Raw genomic sequence first — 22,737 nt, 5'->3', positions numbered from 1 at the left:
CACAGTCGAAGGTGCTTATCAGTCTCTGACACAGGCTTTGCTTTTACATTACACAGGCAAACAATGTACTTTTTAATCTAACAGCTTTATATGATTTCAGACAGGAGCTTGTGAACTAAGATGTTTTGTTATTTATTAAACTAACCAACTGTGTATAGTAAGTCTGGCAGAAACAATTAGTTTATTAATCAATTAGAAGTGATTTTTCATGGGAAAACATTTCATGGTTCCGCCTCCACAAGAATGAGGATTTGCTACCTTCCCTTTTTATTAGTATATTTAATTTATTATATTAATATATGGCAACTTTTGAAGGGCATTCATCACTATTTTTGGGATTTAACAAACAAAACAATTGATTACTCAATCAAGAAAATACTTTGTAAGGGTTCAAAAGCCTGTGAAAAGACTGTGAATCATACTTTTAATATCTTGCATGGATACTTTTAAGATAACACCTTATCTGAAATGTTATTCTTATTTCAGTGGGGATTAAATGCACGAAAAGGGTGAATTTCATTTTTGTTAGTGTTGCTGGCAAATTAAAGTATGCAATCAAATATGATAATTGCCAATTGTTGTCAATTGCAGCAACAACAAATGTTAAGCTGTTCATTCAGTAAAATGGGTAAAACAAGAAGCTTAAACAGGATCATACAGCCAACTTGTGGAAGCCGACGCTAACACAACGTTTGGTTTCACAGGCCCCAGTAATATCGATACGAAAAGAACCATCATGGACAAAAAAAAAGTTTACAAACATGTTTAATAAGTTTTCTGGGGAAAAATGGCCCCAAAGGCACCATGCGTCTTTTATTGTTAGATACATTTGTTTGATTACATAGTCCAACCTCTACTTGGAAGTATAAAATTGCAATGCACAATGGTAACAAAGACAACAGTAAACCACCTTAAACCAAAAAAAAACAACAAAAAAAAAACTGCCCACACCATTCAGAATATGATACATTAGATATCTCATTATTAATAATCAATATCAGCACAATCACACATTATTTTCAGTGAAGCATATGGCAAACACTGAAAGTCAAAAGACAACAGAATCACAACAAAACATTAATCTTGATAATGGCAAAAAAAAAAATCTGTATAAAAGATAAATTGAGAGACCTGCTAGAGGAGGAGTGTTATTGTATCTAGCTTGTGAAACATGACATTCAAAGCCAGGTGCAAATATTCCACCATACAATATCTTAAATTTGAACTCTTATAGCACAATTGTCCAGTGAACCACACAGAGTAGACACTTGTCTCGCAGGATCCATGGGATGACAGTTCTCCTGTCTCCAATTTGAGTCCTGCAATACTTTTAACATCTCCATCACAATGGAAAATGATCAATACATCTCCAGTGCCCGACCCGGCCCTCCCGCTATTTCTTTTCCAACCCTATAAATAACAATCAATGGTCATAGTCCACAGCACAGAGACAATAGCTCTCATTCAAGACAATTATTTAGTATGATTTCAAAATCATTTCATGTGTATTATCAGTAAAAAAAAAAAAAAAAGTCAAATATCAAAACCGATCTTTTATCAACAGATGCAGCTTCTCCACACAATACAAGGAGGAAGGTGAAGCAAATGACCCGACTTCACAGCATACAATCTCTTTTTTAAACAAAAGAAACAGTGATTAACTTCTCTCCGCTCAAACCATGGTCTCTGTGCTGAGCTACTTGATCACAAATATGAACATAAAGTCCCCCCTCCCCCGAAAAAAATACTCCTATGTAACACATATTCCTTTAGCATCCACTGACTCACAGTACAGAAACAATTCATTTTTCAATTAGGCTACATAACTCAAGGCAGAAAATAAGCACTGATGTTGCTTCACCCGCCCCCCCCCCCCCTTTCATGATCTTTTAAGTGCAACCACGCACACGTCTTCAAACAGAGAGAAATAACAGGGGATCTCGTAAGGATGGCAAAGCCCTGGCTTTATTTCAGGCTAGCAATGGTACAAAGCATCCTTAGTGTCAAAAGTCAGTTATAGATAGATGCTTGTAAGACCTGATTTTTAAATCGTGTAATAAAACATTTAAAAAAAAAAAAAAAAAAAAGCAGAACCTAAATAGTACGGTAACACAATAAACCTTCTCCCTGTACACTTGGACTGTAACACTTGGGAAGATTTTTTTTTTTTCAAATTTTGTAAAACAACAGGCTACATGTAAGTTAGTTGTCCCATCCCATCCCTCTGTGGGCCAGAATACAAAAACTGCCACAAAAGATGTGGATCTGAGAGGTTTTTTTTCCAATTTTTCTTTTGACATTTATACACCTGTCTGACTATTTTCTGTTAAAAACAAGAGGTAGTAAAAAAGGCAATCCAAAGTGGCAGGCAATGATATAATCTTTGGAGAAAAGGCACTTGCTTTCCTAACAAACCTACTGCAACAAATACCACTTGGCTCTGGTTTTCCCCTTCGGTGGTCCTGTTCTCTCTACTTTTTCCATCTGATATACACTTCTCTTATTGCTCAGAGCGTGCTCCCTTGGATACTGTAAGAGTCTTTTCAGCACATTCTCGTTCCCTCAGTAAAACATTTCAAGCTCCATCAATTACCTTGGCAAAAGTGACCCACTTCATCTAAAGCATGTTTAAACACATGGAAAATAGCTAGTTGTTCGAAAAATCCGTAATTCTTCAAAGTTTCTTTGCGTGTCGGCACAGTGAGATTCACTCTTTTGTTTCTCCTTGCGAACGAGACTGTTTTTTAAAGCATAAAATGTGTCCATGTTAGTTCGGTCTAGGATTGTCTGAATGTTTTTTTGTTTTTTTTTTGTTGTCTTTTATTTTTAGTCTTTCCTGGATGGTTGAGCTGGTCGAAGAGAGATTGTGTCACGCTTTTGTCTGGCTTTTCCAAAACCTCCCTGAAGAGCTGCTAGTCTTTAACAAGTCTGTAGACGTGATACTGAGCTCCGTGTTCACTGGTGGAAACCTCAAAAACAAACGCTATACAGAGCAAGGTCTCCTGGGTGTCGCGGTTCGTCACCACCTGAGGGGCAAAGGGACAATGACAAGTAAAAAACATGAAGCAGCGCAGTCTGTTTAGGAATACTGATCATGTCTTTATTTGTAAAAAGAATTGCTAAAAAATTTGGAAAATACACTGTTGCCCATAAAGTTGGAATAATTGTTCAATACCCCCAATTTTGTTAAAGCCTGAATACACAGTTTGCAAAGGTTAATTGTGGTTTAAGTTTCACTGTGATATGTTTGGAAGAGTTTGATCAATAAAGTTGAGAAGATATACACTTCATTTATCAAGAATAAATCACATAGTCACAAGCATTTCATGAGAAGAGGTAAGAAAAACATTTTATTCCAACTTTATGGGCAACAGTGTACTTTTATTGGCTTTCTTGTTGGGAGTTAGATACGATGATACCACTCTCAGAAGCCAGGTAGCTTAGCTTAGCATGAAGACTGGAAACAGGGGATAACAACTAGCCTGGTTGTGTTCTAAATCTAATAAAGCTCAATAATTAACGCATTATAAATAATTTGTTTTGTACAAAAAAAACAGTGTAAAAGGGTCACATTGTGGGAGTTATGTTCTATGCTAGCTATTCCCCTCTGTTTCCAGTCTTTGTGCTAAGCTAAGCTAAGCAGCTACAGTTATGAGAGTGGCATCAATCATCTCATCTCTCAGCATGAAAGTCAAGATTATATATACAGGGTTCATATAGCTTTTTAAGAGTAAAATTCAAGCACTTTAGAGGTACCTAAGCCAGACTCTCGAGTCCTTTACCATCACATCTACTTTGTTACTATGAATTACAAAAATTATTTATTTCCCTTTACACCCACAGCAATGAATGTGCATTGTCACGTTTGTCAGTTTTACCAGCTGATGTTATTAACTTTGATTATATGATCATGGTTATTATCTGGAATGTGACGCCAGGAGACAAGCGAATATGATGGTGCAATTGTTTCATTTCGAATAATTGAATATTTTTGGTTTGCATAGGTGATTATGTAGATAACACGCCATATCATGTTGAAAATTAAGCATTTTTCAAGCAGTATATTCAAATTAAGAAATATCCAAACCTATCATTTTTTAAAACTTTCAAGACTTAATAGACCCCTGTATATTTTACAAAATGTCAAACTATTCCTTTAACAATCAGATAAAATATATACCGTACCTGTAGGATAGTGAAGTTTTCAAGAACACTGTTCATCATGTATTTTTCAGGCAAGTGTTTGAGTTTGTGGATAAAGTTGATCATGTACTCGCACATAGGAGAGCGGTGGATCCTGTAAACACACTTTCCTCCCTCCAGGCGGGCGTACTCTGTCTGCAACACACACAGAGTCAAACACACCGAGTAGCAAGGTGAAACTGGGAGGCAGCGCATCAGGTGTTTGAGCAGAGAACACAGAGTCATTGCACGTTCTCACCTCTACTTTCTCGACAACCTGCTTGCCAAACGAGCAGACTTTGGTTGAAACAGTGATCGTCATGTTTTCAAGGCTGCTGTACTGGCTGCTGACGCCATAGAAAGAACCAGGGCCATCCTGCATGCCGCTGCTGTTCAGGTCGGCCTGCAGAGGTCATACATCTACAGTCAGACTGGTGACGACCATCGCACACTTGGATGTAACTTAATTTCCCCATAGCACATAAATTCTGAGGTTACACTAGAATGTAAGATGCTGAAGTGAATGAAAGTGCTGAAGTACACAATGAAGCATTAGTAATGAAATTGTGATTATGTCAGTAAAATACAATTAAATGTCAATTTTATAACTTCAAGCATTTGTTTTTATTCGTTATTTGTAGATATTGTTTTCAACTGATTAAAGTGATTAAAGATCTGTTGGCATTGTTATTGCCTCCCACTGAGCTAAAAGTCTGTACATGAATAAGATCTCACTCTTTTCCACATTAGCTAAATACTGGTAGACAATAATATAATAATGACCCACCCAGAATTTAACTAGGAAGAAAGCATTCTGAGGGCCTTTCTCATAAAGCTCCTTGAGCCCGCCCTTCTTCTCAGGGAACTTGTCGTAGATCTGCCGGATGTCCACAGCCTCTAGGAGCGGGTCGCTGTAGGAGGGGTTGGTCTGTCCAATGTGGACAAACAGGTGTTTGCTGTACTGCAGGAGGACAGAGACAGAGGGGGACATGGTTCACCTCAAGAACATCAGCTGAACATCAGCTGAACCTGTCCAAACCTTCCTGCCACGGCACATCCACACGGACACTCCTCTGCACAGATAATATACTAAATACAGCTGCACACAATACAGATATTGTAGGACATAGTGAAAAAAAACATTAGGTGCTGGTTGTGTTTTCTTAAAGCAGACATTTTCTACTGATGGACACATTTTAATTACTTTGCTATTTCTACTGTATCCTCAGTAGCTCTAATATGAAAATGAACAAAAACAAATGTTGGATTTGATTTGACTGAAAGATATTCAACATTTGAAAAATCAGGATCAGGGAGCAACAAACAAGATCAGGACATCCCTGCTTTTAACTGAGCTCTGGGGCTTTCCAACAGGAAATCTGAACAGTCTTAACAGTCTGTGCCCACTAGGCCGGTTCAGTAATCCACCTATGTCTGTCTGTGGGAAGCCTCATTGTAAATGTTCACTCACGTTGTCTGGGTCTCTCTGGACCTCCATGAAGGCCGAGTACTCCAGCATCCGCAGCTTGGAGGAGGCGATGGTCCGGTCCTGCCACACTGGCACTGCAGTAGCAGTTGGTGCAGGTGGAGGTGCCAAAGGTTCATAACCTGAACAGAACACACACAGACATTTATAAAACAGTTGATTTGGTTTCATTTTTGAAGAACAAATTTTAATTCATACTTACTTGGTATGGACTGTGGTACGGGACCTGATAGGCTTGAGTATGGGGGCTGTGCAAAAGGTTTGATACTGAAAGACAATGAAGGGTTAAGTGAGATGGACTTTTCCTACAGGATCAGTACCAGATGTTTGTCACATGGGTCCTGCTATATTTGTATTTCTGATCAATGAAACCTGTTAGTGTAAGCATGTGTTGTTGCACCAGCTAGGCGTAAGTCCACCTGCTTCATTGCTTCTTAATGATGCAAAATTGCATCAATTAATTTTTGCTTTTTGGCAGATCTAAGAAAGACTGATTTATAGATTTTTAGTACGTTTTCAATGAACGCAAGTCATCAAACGCTAAGAGGATTTACCTCCTCTGTTCCTTTACCTCTCAATCAAATTTGAAGCAGTTAATTTGCCTGGTGGTGGTTTTACATCAGTGCAGGAAACAGTACAGTACAATACAGTGTAGAAGAAGAGTTAGTGCTGCTTTGTGCTCACAGTTGGACCTCGGCTAGGGGGAACTTACGCATGGCTGGTGCGGCCAAACCCAGGAGTCCTTCCCGGGTTGAGATCTAGAGCCAGCCTGGTGTGCAAAAATGTGATCCGTTAAACATGCCCTGCAATACCCACCTGACATTAGACCCAGCCCTGACTCAGTCACTCATTCATGTATTTACTCATTTCTAGCACCAATCACTCTCTTTAGAAACTAAAGACACACTGATGTCAGCCCACAAACATCTTGTGTGTTCAGCAGAGGCGTTTACTTACTCCTGAGAGGGTCCAGGCTGTCCTGGGATAGCAGGCCAGAACTGGAGGGTAACAAAACATTGTTAATTGCTTTTTATGGTATTAATCAGTTTCTCTCTGATCAAATCCAATGCAGTGACTTTTCATGACGGGAAAACGACAAACAAAATGTGTTGTGCTTGCGGAAAAAATCAGAAAACGAATGGTAGGCTCACTCTGGCTGGCTGGTAGGGGGCAGGAGGCAGTGGTGGAAGATGATTCTTTATCATACTCGGGGAGACGATCTGTGCAGATGACAGCGCTGCCATGTTCTGCAAGGCTTTGTCTTTAGACGCCTGATCCTACAGATTGAAGCAGAGGAGAGACAGGAGTCAACCACCAGGTGGCACCAGAGCCTACACATTATCTGCTGCTGGTCCACAGTGAAGTGTGGTACATGTGGGCAACACTACACTGCATTCATTTGTGGCTGTTTGGTAAATAATTGAAACAAGAGCTGAATTACATTTCTCTATTAAATTAATATATTTGATCATCTTAAGGAGAGCTTCTAAGTGTTGCTTTGATGTGAGTTTAGCTTTACAGTCAATGAAAACACCTATCAGATGGTGACAGAACTGCTCTAATTATTCTCAAAACTTAAAAAGGAGAACACATTTTGAAAGAGAAGCTTGAGAGAATGAAGAAGGAGAAGAACGGAGCAGATGAAGCAGCGTTGTGTTTCTCCAGCGTTGGTATTCAAGCTCGGGGCACAAGACAAATTGAATGTCAGTGTGTTATCGGGATCACCACAGAAAGAAGAGAATAAAGAGTGTGCTTTGGTTTTGGAATTCTTATTTGCATTCGTATCGCACTGAAACGTGTACAACAACAAATTCACGTTTTTGCTATACGGATGAAAGAGGTACTATGTAAGAGAAATAGGTAGCACAAAATGTCTATCGTGCATGACATAAACACATAATTTATAATTTACATACACATCAGAGCTTTCGTATCAATATACCAAACTAAATTCAAAAACGCATCCTCTTGTTTTTTTTTCATGTTTGCAAAAGAATGCACTTCAGCTATTTAAACTATGACTGTGCAATTAAAGGAAAGATACCTCAGAGACCCCAAATCAAAGAGCGACACCTTATGCAAAGCAAGCAAGATTTTGGCTTTTGGCAGAGGCTGCGGGGATGACGCTACATCAGGCACGAAGCACAGCACTATTGTGTTCAAAGCGTGGCTGTTTTCTAAGCACTGCTTCATTACAGGATAGCAATGGGGCGGGGCGCCATGCCAGCAGAGGGCCGTAGCAAAGGGACAATGCACTGGTGCTGCCAAACAAAGGGGAGGGAAGCATATTGCACAAGCCAGAGTCACTTACCAAATTCATTGCCTGAATCAAAAAAGAAAGAAACCATTAGTACCTTGAAGTTCTAAATGATGTTCTCAGATTTATTAATAGTTTTGGCTGACATAGTATCTGACTGAGAGCATTTCACTTCAGGTTTTCCTCTTCTGTTTTTATGTTGTAGATAGTGTGGAAAGTGTATAATATCTTGAAATACCATGTTTATCTAAACGCACCATAACCCTCAGTTTGCTCTGGTTTAGAGATTACAGGGTTCAGAAGGGACGATGGTATGTGAAGAATGCTTCAATACAAAATTATCACAATATTTGCAATTTTGCAAAAACCTTCACATTCCATTATAATGTAAATTCTTGTTTTGGTCTGTTTTGTGGTTCATTAGGCAGCAAAAGAGGTTAAAATAATGATAATGAATCTTAATTTAAGCCAACAATTAAGTAAACTTATGTATAAAGCACAGCAGGCATTTTAAATTATATTCTTTCAGTAAGATTCCAATAAAGGTCAGTACTGTATAGCTGGGGAACACATCGCTTTATAACATTTCCCCCAGCAGAACACATGATGAAAAACTAAAATGCAAATAGTTAGAAGTAAATACACTGAATGCACAACCTCTTAGTGACCTACATCACATGTACAGCTGGTAATACAGTGTGCAGCCATTTTAGCAGTCACACTTCTGCTTCATGTTTGTTCAGCTGATGCAACTATATTCCCAAGAGGAAGGAGTCATCTGAACTGAGAACTGAAAGAGCGGCTTGGAGAATAGTTTGCCAAGACTATTTTTCTTTGATAAATGAACTACTTTGGCTCAGCTTCATAAAGGCTTGATAAACACTTGGGCTGGACATTGGTGAGGCTACAACTGCATTTACGTTCCATTAATCAATATTTAACATTCAAACGCAACAGGAAAAAAAAAGTTAAAAGGAAGAACAGCATTGAAAATCCAACAAAAGTGAATTCACAAAGTATTAATAACCCTCATGACGTGGGTATTGTAATCTAGTGTTTGCACGTGTGTGTGATTGTATGGGCAAAAAAGTAATCCCAGAAAGAACAGAAGAAAACCCCTTCAAGCAGAGAGGATAAAAGTCAGGACACAGCATATTACAAGCTTTGAACAACCTAAAGCCTGATTATACCTGCTGCCTGTACACTTTTGTTGAGCATATTTCGAGCATATTATAAGACAAAGTGTGGCGATCACTTGTCCATTCACATATTCTGACCCCAAAAACCAATGAGGAAAATGTGTCCGGAAAATGGCGCCGTAATGTGGATGTGCAAAGAGCAGGGCGGATAATGTGGCTGCCTTGCTTTGTAAGCCCTTTACTCTGCATTCAAGACAAAATCTGCATTTATGGAGAGCTCTTCCCCTCTTCCCTTCTTGAGGTCAAAGCTTACGAGGTGTACGGAAGTAAGGAGGTTAATGAATCCATTTCCTTATAGGTTAACACATCTGCAGCTGCAGGGTGAACTGATCTGCATATCACACTAATGAAAAGGTAATTCATCTTTTGCAGTTTCAATTAAAAGAAAAAGATGTCATGTTTGGTTGCAGATGTCCACTGGAGAATTAGTCTGCATAAAAGGGGTTAATTCACGTTGAAGTTAGCACTACAGGATGCCACGATGTCTTCAGTATTTCTAGGTGTCTGCGTTATGTACATGTAAATATGCAAAGACAATAAAAAGCATAAAGAGAGACCAGAGGGATTGAAAGAACTACAAGACAAGTGAAAAGGACAACAGTCGAAGATGAATGTTTTTTGACTGCTCAGTTTTTACAAAACACAACACAGACACATTTAAACTAAAGGTATCAAAGTAGAGAGTTTTGGGGAAAGAAGAAGTCTCAGAGAAGTAGAATATGCTGCAGAGGCATGGATGGCACTGAGGACAGATTGAGCAAGAGCAACATGCAGATAAAGGATCATTCAATGTGTTCATCAAAGCAGCTTGTGTAGCACTCCTTTAAAAAAGAAGCTTTAGAATCCGCTACTATATTTTACTTAAATAGTGCGTAGTGAGATTAGCCTCACAGTTAATGCAGCCGTGACCTACAGATGTTGAAAAGCTTTGTCTCTTTGTGGCCAGCATGCATGGAACAGAAGCAGCACGGTGGTTTCCTTGGGTTTATCGGAGAGATTATTCATATAATCTGATTTATCGTTAAACAATGCATTTGATTTGCCAAGCTAGCATCCACTAATCTAGCAGAAACTGGCCTTGCGTCAAAGCAAGGACTGATAATGTGCACAAATTAGCTGGTTAGTGCAAAGCCAAGCCTTTACCAGCCCCGCCGAGCCCGCGGTGAAGCGCATACCTTTAGTTTTGACTGGATCTCGCGAGATTTTCTCCGGGCGAGAACCTGCAAGTGGCTAGAAACCTGCACAGAAGAATAGCCAAAAGGAGGGAAGAGGAAAAGGAGACAAGGAGAGAAAAGACAAGGGAAGAAAGAGAGAAGCCGTAACCAAAGAGGAAAGAGACGCCCAGTCAGTGGTGCCGGGAGGCAGGTTGGGGGCACCTACCTTTATACCCGCCTGGTATTCACGAACTTTCTTCCGTGCTAACACCTGTATGTGACTAGACACCTAAAGGGGTGTGAAACAGTTTTTGAGCATAAAAACAACATGCACTCAGATGCATGCATGCACACATGCATACAAGTGCACACATGTACACACACTTATAGAGACAACATTAACAGTGAGAGTTCTGAGTAGGTCATGCAAACAATAAAAGTTGATTTAATTTGAATTTTTTATTTAAATTGAAGGATAAGGCTGGCGATATTTTATATATTTTTGCATTACGAACAAGGACCACAACCAACTATGAACTGATGCCAGTCGAAGCCAAAGTCAGATATAGTTTATTCCTCCTAGAACTCTACTGTTTGTCCAATGTGGGACATCAATCCCACATACACCGACCCGCTGCTGTACGCACTAACTTGTGCATCAAATGTGTATTAATTCGCAGACGAAAATAGATCCTATTTCCTATCCTACCCTATATTTACACTATTTCCTTCTGTTTGAGCAGTGTTTGCTAAAAATACAGTGCGCATCTGTTTTAGGAAACTGTTTTGCAGCTTTAAAAAAATGAAACTATATATTTGTGACACACTTTACATAGATTACATTACGACACATATTTACATATCCAGAAATATATATATATATGTATATATCTTATAAAACCAGACTTATCCTTTAAATAACTATTTTAATAACACTTTATCAACTGTGTAATTAGGCAAGACATCAGTAAATATGAATCCTTTTATAAAGTAGTTGTTGTGGTACCAAATAGTTTACACCACTGTGGTGATGAATTTGCTATGCCTAGTACTGTCAGTAACTAAAACCAAACTCACGAGTGATTATTCTGATCCAGTCATCAAAGTCATTAAAACTTGTTTACCTGTTTTCTTGTGCGGGTTTTGCCTGTCCTCAACTTGATGTACCTTGCTATCAATTCATTGCGACCTGTGACAAAAAAAAACAAAACAGAAACGTCACAATGAAAAAGGGACACATGAGCACGCTGCAGTCCGTCTGTACTGATATTACCCTGATCTGGACAGAAGATGGCACTGTTGTCATACATTGCACACACGTCTTTTGTCAAAAGAACAGCAGTGTGACTTTTCCCAGAGCCCCTCAGACTCAGGGCAAACACACATTTGGCAGGGGTCACAGGCCACAATAACACATTTGTTTCCTATAGGATGACCATATTTTTAAACGCTAATATCCTATTTAAAATAAACTAAGCATTAAAAGGTGGATTTTCTTGTTTTCATTAGCCCGTTTCACACTTCCTTATCGTCTGCCACGCAGCCCTGTAGCCTAATTACAGATTGCTTAGAAAACAGAACCATGTTTTTCATGACATAGCATCTCCTCTCGACATTCTGCACAAACAGGTTGTGTAGAGAACGGCCTTCTATTTTCGGCTTTCACGCTACTCTTTACGTTCTGATTTTACAAGCGCTGCCTTCTCAGCAGCTTCAAGTGCAGCTGGGATCAAGCAAAAATCATCTTCAGTGGATGAAAAGTGCAGAAAGCATCATTATGTTGTCTCTGGGGAAAATCAGTCCATCAATCCTTTTCACTTCTTTTCTTTGCCAAGTCACGTTTATGGGGTTTCTGTGGCTGAAAATTTGGCTAAAGGGGGACGTTGAACCGCTATATCATTATGAATAATGACTTAAACTCCTCTAAACTTGCTGACAGAAATTTACACCGACAAAAACTGGTCAAGCAATGTGCCTTCTTAAACACACACACACATATACAGACACAATAGAGTGTGTGTCTGAGAAGTGTACAGTTTAACACTCTTAGAGTATCCAGACACATAATAACAGGATAAACAAGTCCTGTTTTTTCACACACTCTTTAGGACTTGGCCTCCAGAAGGCCCTGGTTAGTGCAATTACCATAAAAGTACTGCAGGCCATCTCCAGCAGGCTTGCAGCACTCACCGTACTCTCCAACCAGTCAGCCCGGCGGTCAGCCAGCAGAGCAGAGCTGAACTGTCTGCCGATACTGAGCTAGCCCGTCCCCCTCTGCCCCGGGCCAAGGATGGACACGCCCGCTCCAGCGCCTCCGCATTCCTAGCATTCCTCTAAGCTTGTCACATCTGTGCTAGCCAGTCTGATTGGCCTGGGCCTGGAGAACATAGCCAGATCTCGGGCGAACACACACAAGCTCATATGCGCTTCCAACTCTGGGAGAAGCAGGGGTTAGAGTCGGGGTGAGGGCCATTAAGTTGAGTTGGGGGGTTGTCGGTTAGAGGGGCAAAAGGGGCAGCTGATGCTGTAACTCTTGGAGGAAACACAAAACCATAACTGTCTCTGCCAACAACTGCCACCTGGCAGCAGAGCAGCCCCTTCTCCCAAAACAACACCACTGTGTGACCCTGCACTCAACGGGCAGCTGCACCTGCTGCCGACCGTCCCAGCAGAGGATGACAGAGAAAGAACAATGCCAGTTCGACCCCCGCGCAACTGTCACTCTCAATCTCTTCAGCTGAGGAGCAGAGGGGGGAAAGACATTACATCGCCCAAACCACAGAGTTCTGCTATGGCAGATATCAGATATCTGATTGCAGAACACTGTATGCTGTGATATAGTCTGAACAAGGTGCTACAGGTTTGACAAAGAAAGATAAGAACCTCTCTGAGAATGGTGAGGTGGTGTTTTGTACAGAGCTCGTCTAACTATAAATGAACAGCAGACTCTCCAAGCTGAGGTTCGGCAAAACAAAGCTAAATCTCTTATTCACAACATTGTTGAATATATTCTAAAGGAGCAAACTATATGCAGTTTTGTAACTGGCTGTATCACAGTGTTGTGCACACTAATCGTTGGTATGGCGTGGTGAATCAAAAATGTGTTGTGTCCATCTGTTGAACAGTGCAGTTCTGTGGTTGTGAGCTGAGATGGTATCTCCAGTTTTTCCACCACATCTGGTTTGTTTGTGATATTCTAAATTACTGTTTTATTTTATGTGATGTATAGTTTGCTGCAGAGAGACCACTCTGGAGCGGTTCGGACAAATAACTCCAGTTTCAAACACATTTTTATAAAGCTGAAAGTTAAAATGACTGATTCTCAGACACTACTTTTTCTGCTCTATGGAAAACAGACAGACTGGATCGTGATTCCACCGCAGCATAATGAAAGCGCATTGACTTTTATCCATTAACTGTTCCACCCCTACACAATATACTCTATAGCACTGCTTCATGACAAAAAAAAAGTCGTCCACAACACAATACTGAGGTAATCAGTCCCAAATCCCTCATCCTCCACTTCACACCCTTGCATCGAACTTTGAAAACCATAGCATACAACACATTATGAGTAACACGATCACTCAGGAGACCTCCTCAGGCATGAAAAACTGCTGAGCTTATTCAACAGGCTGGATCACTAAAATCAGGAGGGTGTGTTGAAAAACAAAACCTGTAATTGGGTGTCATTTGGGGTAAAGAATGAAATCCCAACCTGACATACAGAAGAATATTAAAAAAGATCTTCCAAATAGCAGCGACCAGTAGCTAGTGACCCAGTAGGACTGGTTATATTAGCTGATGAATTTTTTGACACAAACCCCGACAGAGAAAATATAGAGGACATGACCTCTGTGTTGTCAATGGTAGCTGCAGCTGTGGCAGCCGAGATCTGCTCAGACTTGACACGGTGGGGGTCAGAAAGATGGTGAAAAGGCTGTTCCACACTGCAGGGGAACATGACAGGTGCACACAAACAGACAAAGACACACAGTCCTACAATCGCATGCGCGGCCTCGCTTGTCCTCTGCCTCTAACTTCCCCGCACCCGCTGTCTTTCCATCTCTCTCCCCTCTTTTTGAGCTGCTTATGATTCCCTTGTTGATTGCTCAACACCCACTCAGATCGCTGCAGGCAGCCATTCTTAACCTCTTCTCTGACGGGACACGCCTATCTCTTTCTTTTACTATATGACCGCTGGAATTTTCCACTTCCACGCTAAGACACAGAGCGAAAAGGTAATCTCTCTTCACTCCCCGTACCTCCCTGCCTCCCTCTCTCCTGCTCTGTCTCTCTCCTGAACACTTTCTCCACCCATATTCTCTCCCCTCCTCCCTTCTCATAACATTGAGGTAATCCTAAATTGCTAACATACTGCTCAGCCATGACTGAAAACATTCCTAACATCTCAGTGAGGGGGCTGACAGGGAAGGCCTGCTCAGTCATCATTACAGAGCGTTCAGCCCCCCCTCTCTTATACCTTCACACGCATCTTTTCTCACAACTTTGCACACGCGCTGAAGTTGCTGCTAATTCCTAATGTGGCCTTCAAAGGTCAAAACAGACATACATCTCCCCTGAGCGCTGAAATTATTCTCTTTTTTTGTACCCAGATTGCTTTGCAGTAGTGACAGCTGCAGGGCTGAGAGAGAGAGAGAGAGAGAGAAAGAGAGAGAGAAGGGTGTGTGCTCGGGGTTTGACATACCTGTCTGGACCAGAAAACACAGGGGAACAACATGTCAGTACAGCCCCGAAGCAAAACAAGACAGGCAGCATTTTTGTTGACACACACGCATCTTCTGAAGACACTTCCTCTGAACTTAGGGTGTAAAATTTGCCCACTATTTAATTCTACAGCTGCAATTATTCTTTGACTGTTTTTGCTTTTACTTCCTTAAACTTCAAAAGACAGCAGATCATCACCTACCAGTAAATTTTTAGCTGGGACAGCGAGTGTTTATTGCGTCATGAATGAATATGAGAGAAGTTTGTTTTCTTGACGAGGGTTAGAGGGGAAGATTGATACCACTGTCATATCAGCCAGCAGCCAGTTAGCCTAGCTTAGCATAAAGACTGTAAACAGGGGGAAACAGCTAGCCTGCCTCTCTCCAAAGGTAGATAAAAATCTGCCTAACAGCAGCTCTAAAGCCCAATAACTTAATAAATCTTGTTTGTTTAAACCGTACATAAATTGATTTAACCGGGGTTATGAACCAGACTATTTCTTGGTCACGCCCAGTAACTTCCTGGCCAAGCACATAACCGCCTTGTTTTTACAAGTACACAGTATAAACATGAAAACTTTCAAATTCATTAATGAGCTTTAGAGGTGCTGGTAGGTGTTTCGGACACAGCCGGACTAGCTTTTTCAGGTTTTAATGCTAAGCTAAGCTAATGGCTGCTGGCCGTAGCCTCACGTTTACTTTACAGATATAAGAGTGGTGTCAAAAAAAGGTGAAAAGGCTGACCATGCTGGTATCCAGGATGAATTCCTGAGAGTTGTGGTAGGTTTGACATCTTTAAATAGGTATAATTATTATGATATAATGATTCAACATACAGTAACACTTCCATTCTGATTCTACGACTGTGATTAAAACCCAAACTAGAGCTTAGCTTCTTTAAGCATTGCTCATTTTCTGCAACAACTGGAGTAATTATTAACATGTGTGACTTGAAATAGGTTATTGTACTCTTTTGAACTTTTTGTCACCCTTGAGCTACGTAAATGACTGGCAATGCTGCTGGGAAGTCTAGACAGGTTTGTAGAGCAAAGACTACACATGTATAAAGTAGTCATCTTGTTAAAGCAATGGAAATTTGCAAAGATTTCCCACCAAATGAAAAAAAAAAAAATCCTGGCAGAAAAAGTGGAATTCCCAACGGGAGGGATGACTTGCCTGCTTTTGGAGGCCACTGGGAGTCTGAAACTGCAAGGTAGACAGTATTACATACAGTGCAATCATTAACATTCCCCTAACCTCACGTCAGGGCAGCTTTTAGATGTCTGAGGTAATCACCTTGTGAGAAGGCTTCTTCTGGGGCATGCCTTGGCTCTGCCAGCGGAGCCTCAGATGACTTATTGTAAATGGAGAGGGTGTTTAGTGCTCTAGAAAAAAACGGGCCTCTAAGAGGGGTCCTGACAGTTTGTTGCTAAGGAGGCAGGTTTGTGCACGGCTTGCCTCTTTGTTGACGTTCTCATGACAAATGTATGAAGCCTGGGACACGACACTGCCCTGCTAAACAGGACTGAAGAGTTATTTAGGTATATTTAGAGATGCCTGCAGTGGCCCTGTGCTTTAGGGCTGTACAGAAATTAAAAGCATTTAGTCAACTAGCTGTGTCATTCTGGAAAATGATAGAACAAGTTCATTAATACTATTATTTTTAAGCGTATGTCCCCTAAGTTTGGCTAAAGTAAAAAATTTGATTGATTTAATGAGAGCAAATGTAATTAAAAAGATTGCATTCATTATGGAATCACATCAGAAATGTGTGAACATGACTGAACATGATATCATTAGTCCAACAGTTTAGTCTGCATCCAGCTTTTATGTCTTGGGGCTGCGGCTATTATTTTCATTATGACTAAATCAGTCATTTTTTTTAGTCTATAAATTGACAGAAAATAGAGCCTAAGGGAATTAAAAAGCCATGTTGTGTCCAAACAACAGTCCAAATCCTCAAAATGTTAAAATAACAAATTTTAACAATAATCTAAAGGAGAGAGAAGCAGCAAGTGTAAATTACATGAATTACATGAATAATGAATCAGGGAAAAAAGCTGTCGTTGATTCATTTTCTGTTGCTCAATCGATCAGTCTACCACTTGTTTCCTCGCTGCTGTGCTCCCTTAAGACAGGATCAAAGTAACAACAGGAGCTGCAACAGCGGCAGAGTTATCTCAGGTATGCACTTCTCCTTGAATATCCAAATCTGCCTGCCGAATGAGAGGATGAGATTCCATCTCGGCTGAATCACGCCAAAAGAATTCTGTCTGACGTCAAGCGCAAAAAAGCTACCCAGAAAACAGCTCTTTAAAAACAAACACTAATGCTTCTAAAATACACAGTCAGTCTGAGACTTTGGTGGCTGTGATTGATGGTTTTTATGGTTGCTCTGAAGCCGGAATCAATTTCAACTTTTTGAGAGATGATGGACAATAATTAAAGGGCAGGAAAAGTCTTACAAAGCATGGCTTGAGGGAGCTGAATTACGATGGTGAAAATAACATAATTTCACAAAACCAAAAAGAGGTTTGTTGAGGACAGCGGCAAGTAAAACAGTAAAGAAGGCAGCGCAATTCCTGTCAATCAACATTTATTGCTGTTCGGCAAAATTTCCAACTTCAAATGCTAAATCTAATTAGGAGAGCGTGCACCGTCTAAACAACAGGAATGGGAAAGTGGGATCAAAATAATGAAAGACAAATGCGTTCAATTTCCTACACCTGGATGTCAGTGATTCTACCAAAGAGCATGCCAACTTATCCATCTGGAGTTTTTCAAGACATTAAGGGCTCGACACCTGCAATTTAATGAACACTGCAGGAAACAGCATAACTATTCTGAAACCATATGGATGCTTAAAATCTTCGACATGCCGATGTGATGTTTTTGTTCCTGAGTCTCGATTCACGCTGTGCTAATTATTGCTAATTTAACCGAGCCATCCAGCATCAAACGCAGCACTTCTCCGCAAAACCAGCTCCAACCAGTCACCTGCAGGCAAAACTCTCCCAGCGATACCGGTGTGAGCAGAAACAAGCGGATGACGCTTGAGCGATAAAAAAAAAACAAAGCAAGTTCTGCAACTTTAAGGTGTAGTGAGGAAGAGAAGAAGCCATAAAACAGTGGGCATAAAAATAGGCTGTAAAAAAACACTCTGAGAAAAAAAAAAAGACAGGTGTAAATCAAGGGGAGAGGAGCTGAGATGCTCTCAGGACAGCAATAACGTGCTCTGAGAGTCCTGGTGCGACTGGAAGAACCTGCCCCTGGGTCAGAGCACAACAGGTAGAGGCTTGTTAAAGAGAGCGCTACGTGGAAAGAAAACATTCACCTGTGTCAAACCTGTGACACGAGAGCAAGAGGAAGAAAAGTAGTTTTCTTTCTATTACTTTTCAGGGCACAATGGTGGATGTTTGTTTTTCTTTTAGCCACAAGTCTCTGCGGAATGGATGGTTTTCTCATTTTTGTGCATTCATTATGGAGCTGATTTCCATATAATTGTTGTTCTTTTGTTGCTCTGGCTGTTATCCAGTCTACTTACCATACATCTTTCCCTCATCTGACAGGATGATTTTCCTCCTGCCACAGGGAGGGTAGATGGCGAGGGCCTCCTGGAAGCTCTGCTCGATGTCCGGGCTCCACACGCCCTCGGCGTCCCCGTCCAGGGTCTTGTCCTCATTGTCCCCGTCCAGCCCATCTTCTGGGCTACCGTTGGTGCTCCACTCGTTGGACGCAATGGTGGCGGCTCCCCCTGGGCCCGACCCCGAGCCCCAATATCAAAGGATCTGTAGAAGATCTGTGGAATAAAGTTAATAAAGATCCAAGTTGGTTAGCTGTTTTTAAATAAATATTGTTTTGAATTGCGCAACACCTACAGGTCGGCTTTCTTTACCCGGCCAGCAAATTGAAGAATAATTGATATCATTAATTTTTTGATTTTCAACAAATCCCACTACAAGAGAGAAAATGTATTAAAGTTATTTTTAGCAGGAGAAAATAGAAGCACAGACAAAATTGATACAAGTCTTCGCTGCTCAGTTTTGCCACCGTAGGTCATGTGATGCCATCTACATCTACCAACCATAAGGAAAACCTGCTGTGTCACAACTTTCAAACCGTTGTCTTTGATTGGATCCATCATGCCGATCCATCAACGTGCTATTTTTGTGACCTTCATGTGTGAAGGCACTCGGCCAGCTATGTGCAAGACTGAAAAACCCTTTGGGTGTTTGTGCTGGATGAGCAAGTTTCATGAATCTTGGAACAATGTACCCAGAATGCATCCACTCCTGCTTTGCCTACATCTTAGGGCACTGAGCTGTGATGGCCAGTACAGGAAACAGTCAGCACTGCTAATGTTCACCTTCATACTGGATGCCTACCGGATCGATAAAATACAGGAAACATTGGAGCAGAGTTTTTTAATAAATTCAGTCATGGCTACAACCCAGTGAACAGCTTTCACTACTGTGTGAACATAATCTCTGTTTATCCCATGTTTGTCCACTTTTTCTTTCTTTAGAGATATACATAAGCGGAATTAACTGCATGTTTACAAAGAAGTCCCAGAGCTGTGTGAGTTCATGTAAAGCTTAATGAGAGATCTACTTGACTGAGGAATGTCATTCATCTATAGCGCACTCTTTTGGCTGACATTCTCTTTATTGCAGTCATTAAATTTGTATGGATAAACAACGTTAACTGTAATTATTACTATAATTTCCTATATTTTATATCTCTGAAATGGCCAAATGAATCCAAGATATTCCATAAAACGAAGTTTAAAGACCTCACTAATCAGCACTGGCCTCAAAGAATTCTTGTGGTCTGGGAACTGTGTCCCAGTGTGGTTGGCTTATGGCTGACTGCAGGCAAAGATCTTAAGTATTTTTCAAGCTGCCTTTTCAGCATTGTATTGTTTCTGAAATGGAAGTCTATGAGGTACGAATGATCCTCCCAGGATGCTTGTGTTTCTGCTTTAGCATTTCTGCAGATGCTGACAAAAGTAAAGTATAACGGATAAATACTGAGAGAGCCAAAAATGAGTGTTCCTGTGGGAAACCTTAAATGATTGAATTATATTGACATTAAGAGTTTATATGATGGAGCTTTAAAGAACACATGTTATCTGTTTTCCATTGTTATTTTTCGGTTATAAACCACATTTGATCTCTTTTATGAGGTTTTGAACAGTTAGAAGTCAGATTAATAGTATAATTCTTGTATCATAGAAATCAACCCAGAAAGTCAGTTTCAGTATTGAAATGTGATTTGCCACAAGTCTGTACAAAAAAGTGTGCAGCCAATAAATTATTTCATGTGAAAATATTCACCAAGTCTGCAAATGTAAAATTAAACAAAAGATGGTAAGTCATAATGACCCTGAAATCTCCCGTAGTCTCCCCCCTTCTCCGTTTATCTCGGAGTATTTAGAAAGATTCACACTCTATAATTGCAGCAGTCGCACTAAATCATCCAAGAACCACAAACTGGTGAAAAAGCAGAGGTGGAGGATTAGTGATGCTTCCCTTCTCATCATAAAGATCAAAGGGCGAGTGGATCAGTTGCGCAGTTCCTGCAGTGACATCCCACCACACACCAACATACAACATGAAATTCATGGATGTCACTGAACCCAAACGAGAGTTTGACAAATATCCTGAAGTCAAGCTGCTAATTTTAGCTGAGAGGGTATTGGTTATGGCATACTCTTTGCCACAGGGTCACAGTGTTAAAACTCAACACTGAAACAGAGCACACATCAGCAGCTCAAGTCTCCGTCTTTACAGATCACAAGGCTGGATCCCTCCAAAAGGGCCGCTAACTACATACGACTAGAGTTAGGGTTAGATTAATCTTATTCTGTCCGGACAACTTGTGAATGAATGCATGACACTGACACAAAGACAATAACAAAAAAACAAAAAAAAACCTCAGGAATGTGGATATGTAAGTAAACTAATCAATAACTAGAATTGGAGCTGCAATGACTAGTCACTTTTTTGATTATTCCTGTGACAAAATATGAATTGCCAACTCGGTTTATTGTCATTTTTCAAGAAAAAATGCCTAAACTCTTGTGGTTAGAGCTTCTAAAATGTGAGGATTATGATTTTCTTTGTCTTGTCTTATACTGAACTCAATATATTTGTATTTTGGACTGTTAGTTGGACAAAAAGTAGTTTAAATCAGGGTTGCAACTAACAATTATTTAAAAAATAGAAAGACTCCCCTGCAGTGGCTCTATTCACAATTGCATTCTCTTCAACGGGGACTTGTGTGCAAAGATGATTCATTCCATTTCAGCCAATCACGCCACCATAAACTCAACGGTATCCTTTAATAGAGAGGCAAGGTCCCTTCCCTTCCGGCGGGCTGCCAAAGGATATTTCACTAAAAACATGCACTGTAGTCAGTGGCAACCGAAAAATATTTTTTTGATCTCTTTTGTCTTTTACCGTTGACTACAGGATATATTATTTCTGAAAGAAGGGAGGGACTTTGCCTCTCTCCCTCTGTGTGATTACATAATGTATACATCTATCCGCAGGTCAAACTCAACATGGAGTCTGGTGGTTATTCTCCACAGATGAGTTATGACTCTACTGGCGTGTATAATAAAACACGTTTGAGTTGTGATTGCTTGCTAAGTTCGTTTTGTGGCATTTAATACAAGCTTTAGCAAACCAATTTAGCTATAGTACCGATGCTAATGCTGACAGACAAACTAGGATCATCCAGATCAGTTAGTTAACTTTCTTAGCAAGCTGACCTGCAGGTAGGTCTAACGCCATAGATATAAACAGTAGATGCCACATTAAGCCTTTGAAATGCATTTCTGCTTGCCACTGTCTTGCAGAGATGTTCTGGTCGGTTCAAATTGTAGAAAATGTCAGTCTGGTATTATCAATGGGCACAACTGCATTGACCTACAACCAATCAGAGACAAAACATGTCGTGTTAGCAAGTCCTGTCGGAAGTAACACATCTTTCTTATCAGCAAAAGCTTTAGGCGCAACTGTTCTTCTTTTAGAGAAGAAATACCATCCAGGTCATTTAATATTGACTTGATGGTGGATTCAACAGAGCGTTCCACATCAACGGCAGCCATCTTGGCTGTTTACGAAAACGCCTCAACTGCGCTCCTCTTTCAGTCATCGTATAAAAGCCACCCCATATTAGATAAACAGTTGTGATTGGCGCGACACGGGCCAGATCGGCTGGAAATCTGTCTGAGGAGGAGAGTGGCCAGACGTATCTGCCAGAGCAAATAAAACATGAGCTTGCAGATTCGTCCGGTTGCCAGGTTAACTTTTGGATGTTCTAACAAAGGAAATGAAAAAACTAAGCAACAAGGAATAACACTTAACAGCTGAGAAGTTTATTTAGAATATTATGCATCGTATGGATGTGTGATCACATTAAATCATACCGTTGAGGAGCGATCTGATTGGCTACTGTAGAAAAAAAGCGCATTTGTGAATCAAGCCATGTCAGGGGAGTCTCAAAAAACCCACAATAAACAAGTGCAGTGAAGTTCACACATGACAAGGAGCTTGTAAATGCAGCTTGTATACAAATGTACAACAGTTTGTATATAAATGTAACATGTACATAAAATGTATGTATTTAAATCATTTTAAATTATATTTGTGAATTTTTACTACATTTATTTAGACAAGAAATGTGTGAGCAAGTTTAAATGTCACCTTTGACTCTGAGAAACTGT

General features: G+C 40.4%; 1 protein-coding gene across 1 annotated transcript; it reads right to left on the bottom strand.

Annotated features, from left to right (window-relative positions):
- Positions 1-769: 769 nt before the first annotated feature.
- LOC139207605 (transcriptional enhancer factor TEF-5-like) lies at positions 770-18,781 on the bottom strand (the record flags this gene model as incomplete). Its single annotated transcript, XM_070837345.1, has 13 exons — positions 770-3,026; positions 4,186-4,338; positions 4,442-4,585; positions 4,970-5,143; positions 5,654-5,790; positions 5,871-5,935; positions 6,381-6,437; positions 6,626-6,666; positions 6,820-6,945; positions 7,980-7,991; positions 10,505-10,567; positions 11,403-11,467; positions 18,550-18,781. Coding segments are annotated over 13 exons (1,383 nt in total), but the record flags the coding sequence as incomplete, so codon positions are not given.
- Positions 18,782-22,737: the final 3,956 nt, after the last annotated feature.

Source organism: Pempheris klunzingeri, chromosome 2 (genome assembly GCF_042242105.1).
Source record: "Pempheris klunzingeri isolate RE-2024b chromosome 2, fPemKlu1.hap1, whole genome shotgun sequence".
Taxonomy (NCBI): Eukaryota; Metazoa; Chordata; class Actinopteri; order Acropomatiformes; family Pempheridae; genus Pempheris; species Pempheris klunzingeri.
Note: the sequence above shows the minus strand (reverse complement) of the source record. Positions and strands in the feature narration are given on the sequence as shown.